Source organism: Ostrinia nubilalis, chromosome 4, assembly GCF_963855985.1.
Source record: "Ostrinia nubilalis chromosome 4, ilOstNubi1.1, whole genome shotgun sequence".
In the NCBI taxonomy this organism is placed as follows: domain Eukaryota; kingdom Metazoa; phylum Arthropoda; class Insecta; order Lepidoptera; family Crambidae; genus Ostrinia; species Ostrinia nubilalis.
In genome coordinates this window covers 12,211,005-12,217,857 of record NC_087091.1, presented here as the reverse complement: position 1 = coordinate 12,217,857, position 6,853 = coordinate 12,211,005, and the positions used below count along the sequence as shown (strand labels likewise).

The 6,853-nt window shown below is 38.2% G+C and overlaps 1 protein-coding gene across 1 annotated transcript; it reads left to right on the top strand.

Moving 5' to 3' along the window:
* Nucleotides 1-526: 526 nt before the first annotated feature.
* On the top strand, nucleotides 527-4,972 carry LOC135071171 (adult-specific cuticular protein ACP-20-like). Its single transcript, XM_063964940.1, has 4 exons — nucleotides 527-590; nucleotides 777-950; nucleotides 1,105-1,271; nucleotides 4,817-4,972. The coding sequence occupies exons 1-4, from the start codon at nucleotides 579-581 to the stop codon at nucleotides 4,881-4,883; spliced, it is 420 nt and encodes a 139-aa protein (XP_063821010.1). The 5' UTR covers nucleotides 527-578; the 3' UTR covers nucleotides 4,884-4,972.
* Nucleotides 4,973-6,853: the final 1,881 nt, after the last annotated feature.

Genomic DNA, 6,853 nt, shown 5'->3' with positions numbered 1-6,853 from the left:
AAACTACATATTATGTCCAGCGATAAATTTACATTTTTACATAAAAAAAGTTAATGCTCTACATTTTAATGCATTTGTGCTGTCATTCGTATAATTATCTTCCCAAGTAATAATGTAATATTAATTATTGTACTTATGTGCCAATCAAGGAGAAAATGAATATTATATTTTTATTGTTTTGTTTAAAAATCTAGTAGGTATGTACCCGGGGCTTAAAATACATGCTTACATCGAGTTGTGTTCGGAGAATGGCCTAGCTATAATTTACCCAAATAATAGATATTAAATATTAAAAAAACGATTTTAACAATGCCTAATAAAATCCCAAAGTAAAATTTCGACACCCATAAATTAAACCTTTCTCTTTATTTGTCGCATTGCCGAATGTACCTGTATGGAGCAAACGCATTACGTATATCGATATTGCACACTGAAATTTGCATAAATGATTTTAATTGCCGATTAATAGAATAAAGATAATATTATTGCCATTAACACGGGTGCAGATATAAAAGTCGAAGTTTTTTAAACATTTGTATCAGTTCACCTTTAGGCTTAACAACAATAACACAACAAAAATGTTCTCTAAGGTACACCTACCTACTCGTGTTTTCATTTTATACATCGGAATTTAAAGTTTAAGTTTTCTATGAACTACATAGACTAAATATTTAGTTATTTAGTTCTAAGATTTTATATAAAGTGATAATTTAGACATTCAAAATATTATACTAGACTTAGCAACTGAAGAATTAACCAAATATTTCTCAAACCAGGTGCTGTGCCTTGCTGCTCTAGTGGCTGTAGTGGCCGCTCAGTCCGACCACGACCACGGCCACCACCACGGTTACTCCTCGCAGCACATCTCGCGCCACGACGGCAAACCAGAAAAAGTCACTGTTCACGTAAAAGACAAACACGGACACGGTCATGAAATTCACGATTACTACGTAAGTAGATAATAAATAGTAAGCCTGTCTGATGAATATTGATATCGTTGTAACAATAATAAAGCAAAGTACCTAACAATTTTTTTTTTGTTAGGTACTTTGCGATGCCCACTTAGTTGTAGCACCTTTTGTAATTCATTGCTTTGTCCACCAGGCCCACCCTAAGTACGAGTTCGAGTACAAAGTGGAGGACAAGCACACTGGCGACCACAAGACCCAGCACGAGCACCGCGAAGGGGACGACGTGAAGGGCTTCTACTCCCTGCACGAGCCTGATGGTTCCGAAAGACACGTCGACTACCACAGCGACAAGCACACTGGGTAAGTATTCAACGAACGCAAAAGTCAACAGTTGATAGTGCAGCGGTGCTATAAATAATATCTCTAACTTCTATCACCGGGAACCAGAGCAGTTTTAGCTTAACATCCCTACATTGACGACATTCCACTCGCACTAGGCGTTTCGATAACTCTTTAATAATGCGAACAGCTAGGGACTGGAATTCTGCCTGCTGCTGTCTTTCTCGAACTCTACAATCCGGGGCATTTTAAGGCGAGAGTGAATAGGCACTTACAGGGCAGTTAAGTACCATGGGTGAATATCCCAAACACGTTTTTTACGCGGCGGAGCTGAGAATCGATGGGAGAAATGTAACTAGAGCGATGATTTTTTTTCTGTATATAGTTTATACAGCGTTTTACACGATAGCAAAGTCTTCAGGACAATAGGTAGTTATTTTATGTACTAAAAAAATTTTCAAAGACCCAAAATCTAATAGCGGTGGCGCGTCCTAACTCTATTTCTACTCATAAATTGTGTTATTCCTTCTTTCTCGGGGATTCTAGTAATTTAAAAATAGTATAGCCATAAAATACATTAAATAAGACTTCCAAATGATATGAAAGAAATGTGATATTTCATATTTTAAGTGTTTTAAATAGCCTTTCAAAACTGTCCCACGAAAAAAAGCAATTACAGTGGCTCAATTTCGACACTCTCTTACTTCTCCAAAGAAGCTTTGAGAGACGTAGAGTTCTTCTTCCCTGCATCACTCAACTGTGTCCTCCTGATCGGGCTATAAAGACTTGCGACTTGTGGTATTGTTTTTCCAGCAGACCCGTAAATATTTGTATCAGCGGCACAGGAATACAAAATTTTTCAATTTCGCTGGCAAGTGTATGAGTGAAAGCTACTTACTTAGATGCTAAACGATTCTTTAACATGATTAAAGTTTGGTGTTTTATTGTATCTGCATACAGAAATTATTGATCAGAATTATAGTTTTCTTTATAATTTGAATTTTGTAACAGTTTTTCAATTCCGGTGGCGCAATTTCGGTGGCTCCGGTGGCGAATCTATTGCCGGAATTGGTCTTATTGGCTCTGGAGCATTGTACCTAGGTCTACTAAGGTCTCAGTCATAACTACAATATCGTCAGTGAATCGAAGTTGTGTGATGTACTCGCCGTATCTTGATACTGAGCTCGGTCTAGCTCAGAAGCTTGAAAACCTCTAAGTGGGAGGTAGTGAAGACTTTAAGAGATTATGGTGTCTCCAACTCTGAACCCTCGCAGCAATCAGATAAGTTTCGAGTTCTGATCTTGGGGGAGGGCTGATATGATGAAGTTTTCATACAAATACTTCAGAAGTTGCATGTATCGACAGTCAATTTGACGCCATTAAAGAGACTGTAGCACAGCCCAGGTATTGACCGAATCGAAGAAGGTACAAAAAGGCCAATAATAATGACTGATTATAGTCCTCAGTCTTCTACATAATTTGACGCAGCATTAAATATGTACGTAGTATTACGAACGTCTTTTCGAAAATGAGGTTGTCTGGGAGACTGGATGTTGGATAGCGAGAGTGTCATGTTTCAGGAAAAAGCTGCCTCAGCTGACTCTGGACCATCGCCAACGTCCATTCCATTCCAGTCTCTAGCACCACCACCATGTCTTATTTTTTTGGTTTATCGACCAATAAACATGGTGGTATTTAAGAGAACTTTAGTACTAGCATTCCATCTGATTTCATAAGCTCAGTTGTGATTTCATTATCTCCTGGTACATACCTTGTTGTTTTTAATAGGGCATTCTAATCTCACTCAAGCTAAAGTCTAGGATATCTTCGCTAAAGTGTCGGAATAATCTCGATCTTCAGCCTAATTACTAGTAGTGCTTCTTAATCTCTCCTAGCAGCTTAGGCATTTACCAAAATGGTTCTGCTATCCTCGTTATTCATGTTGGTATATTCAATTTGGTCCTCGCAAATACATACTTTCGATTTATTACAAAAAATCGTCTCTATAATACACTTTGTATCAGCGTGAGGACTTGGATAGCTATTTATACATCGATACTAAGCAGAATCTTAAAAACAGATGAGAATAGTCCTGAAACAGCTAAAATTTCCCTAGTCTCGTAGGTTGCAATCTATTCTGCCACTCGAGATGAAAATTCGTGGGGCTTTGGAGCTGGATTGGCACTGGTCGTGGCTTAGGCTTCATCAGTCGACAGCTTTTGAGCATCTTTTATTCGGCATTCTTCTATTTCGGTGATGACTTCTTCTTCTTCCTCGGTCCCTCACTGATGAGGATCGCAACCGCAGATAGTGTTCCTTCATAGACTGCGGTCATAAGCTGTGTGGTGATCGGAGAATGCAAATGTGATTAAATTAATTGCCTGTTCGTCTAAAAATGATTACTACATTTTGATTTTTGCAGTACTATTAGGGTGCAGCTCAGTACGCTTTTACAGTTCTGGCATCTTTTGCTAGGCCTTCTCTCTCTATGAGGCTGGCTGGATTTAGTCCTCCGTTTCTTAATTGTACTACTTTCATCTAGCTCATTGTCGCTAGGTTTGCATAGTTTTCCGTTAAATTACCCTGTCACAAATATGTAATGTGTTAGTTCAGTAGCTGGTATAGATCTAGAAATATCTTCATACTTAATCTCCAGTTCGCATGGTCTTTAGCGAATAATTAGTTGCGTAATTCTGAGTATAGGATAGGTATGATACCATCATGAAAACTTGGCTAGCCTGGACCAATATTTTTACTTATGGAAGATAAACCTAACACCAACCTGGGGCAGTTGGTCGCCCTCCCGGGACTAGAGTTGGTTTCTGGGTTTGAGGGTCATGTATGATGTCTTTGTGATGACTCTAGAATAACGGGGCTGTTGGCGGCTAGAGCCAGAAAGTTTTGGATTTGTTCTCTATGGAGGGATTTTGCCGTTATCACCATGCTTAGCAGGCTGGTTGGTAGTTCCAGTATGGTAGTATAATACCCGGAAAGATGCTGCAGCCCACCCTCCAGTATTTTGATTCCTTAGTCGGCTATTACGACTCACGTGGGAAGATTTGATGCTTTTTTAGGGTCACAACACAGGCCTGAATATTGTTTTTAATTATAAACATCTTTACTGGATAATAATACTTAATTGATTACAAATAAATAAGTAATTTGAGACAATCATCCGTAACATTCCGAAGTCCGCTGTATAAATAAATTTCGGTGGATTGGTTCTTAATTCCGGTGGCTCAAATACAATTTCGGTGGCTCTTGATAATTTCAAATTGACATATCTCGAGAAGTATTAATAATATTTTGATCTCTACCATATCATTGAATAATACAAGTTATTTACTATTATTTCTGCCACAAAAAAGTTTTGGAAAGTGGAAATTAAAATTCGGCACCGGAATTAGGCAAAAAACGAGTTTGTTGATATTCACCCCCATCCTAGACTGCATCTCACCTAACATCGATGCGTTTGCGGTCAAATACCTGCCTTGTTCTAAAAAACCTTTTAAGTAACTCTCCGTTCAGCTTACGTTATTTCTAATGTGTTGCCTCATTCATTTCAGCTTCCACGCTACTGTAAAGCACAGCACTCACCACCTTGTTCCTGAGCACCACCATCATCACCATTGAGCCGTACCCGTACCCACCTATCAAAATGTTATTGTGTTACTTATTTATAAGATTCTGTTTGTGTGATAAATAAATGTTATTAATTGTAATTTAGGTACGTGTCATTTTTTCGTCAATCCTTGAACTTGGCCAACCATGGTCTAAATTAGGTAGTTGGGTAATGTACAAGTCCACCACCACCTATACCACAACTACATTTACATTTGTAACACAAAAATTTGAAACAATTGTAGACTAAATTCTTATTTTCATGATAATTAGCCACATATTGCTTAGGAAACAATCCATTCGAAAAGTTAAAAATAGATTCCTGGAAATTATTTATTTATTTCAAATCAAATATCAAATAATTTATTGTACTTATTCAGGTACTTAAATAGAATACCACCTAGTATTCATAGAAAATATAATATTAACATATGTACGTGAAGACCATTGTAGGCTTTACACATTCTGTAAACAGGATGATTTACTGATACGTTATTTGTAGCGAAGTTATTTTTTAACCACACTTTATGATCTTACACCTAATTTTAAATTAAAATATCACATGGGCATATAATGATTTGGGTAACTTATTGTGGAACCCCACTCTCGGGGGAAAACCAAAGGCATTAGATAGTAATATCTTAATAATAAATCCTACTACCACGATTACGAGCGATTAACGAGGACCAAGACAATTAATTATGAGAAAAACTCTTTTCTGTACGACATAGAAACTCGTAGTTCAATACTGGTAGCCAAACAAGATACTTTTTTTTATCCACAACGAGGAAGCTCTTGGTCTGCATCTCCCCTGATGGAAAGTAATGATCAGGCTGAAGGTGGAAGCGAGCTTCACAAAGAATCTTCAACCATAATATAAAGACTCTAGCTGTCTTACCTTACCCCCAACTGCCAGAACACAACAATACTGATATTGCACTGTTATGGTGACAGACTTAAATTAGAAAAGATGGTGGTAACTAGCCAGGCGGACTTAGAACAAGCCCTACCACCAACTAAACCGCTCTGAAAAATCTGCCCCCACTGAGAATCGAACCCCGAAACTCTGGGTCTGAAGCAGGTGGTCTAACCACTAGACCACAGATGCGGTTAGGTAGTAGTTACAAAAACATAACCCTCCTTCTGGCGCAGTCGCGAGTCGGGTAAAAATTAAACCGTATAATGGTGCCCTATTCTATTGACCCTATAGCAGCTTAGCAGTCGAGAATTTAATTAGAGTCCCAAGAATTTTATCAAGTTGATTGTACAGCAGGGGGCGTAGTGTGAGTTTACGTTTACTACGTTTACGTTACTTTACGTTTATTAGTCAAACGACGTTTTCGATGTCGACTGCGTAAAAAAGTGACATTAAGGCTGGGTTGCACCATTTTACTTTTACTTTGACAAACGTCAAAAATCTGTCAAACTCCATACAAAAAACACCGGTTATCGTCATAGTTAGGGCCAAAGTTAGGTAGTGCAAGTCAGCCTAAATGTATGACGGATTTTACAGCACCCCTAGCGGAAACTTTCGAGAACTAAAATCTTCTATATTTTTTAACGCGCTCGCTAGACGACGTTTGATGTAAACTCACACTAAGCCCTCAGGCCTACTCAATAACCCCGTTCACTTAGTTTCAGGCCTATCTGTCACTGTCAGTTAAATGCTGGCAACGCGCTTCGCTTAAGAGGGATGGAAACATTTTTTGAAACTTTGATTCGTCGTTTTGGGAATATGCTGGCAGAAACGGGTATGCCAACCCTTATAATATGGGCATAGTCTTATTCAACAAACCTACACAGTGTCAGCCCAAACTCCGCTACAAGAGTGACATAGTTTTAGTAGTACCTACCTACTCTCATTTTCATGGCAATATTTACTCGATTTGACTAGCTGCATAATAATATATCGAACACCAAAGCGCTTCAAAATATATTTATCAAACAAAAAATATATGTTCTGTAAGGTAACCTTCTAAGCT

Excerpts from the sequence above, each read along its gene's own strand:
- LOC135071171 (XM_063964940.1), top strand. Across the intron at positions 951-1,104 it reads ATGAAATTCACGATTACTAC|GCCCACCCTAAGTACGAGTT; the intron begins GTAAGTAGATAA and ends TTTGTCCACCAG. Across the intron at positions 1,272-4,816 it reads CACAGCGACAAGCACACTGG|CTTCCACGCTACTGTAAAGC; the intron begins GTAAGTATTCAA and ends CATTCATTTCAG.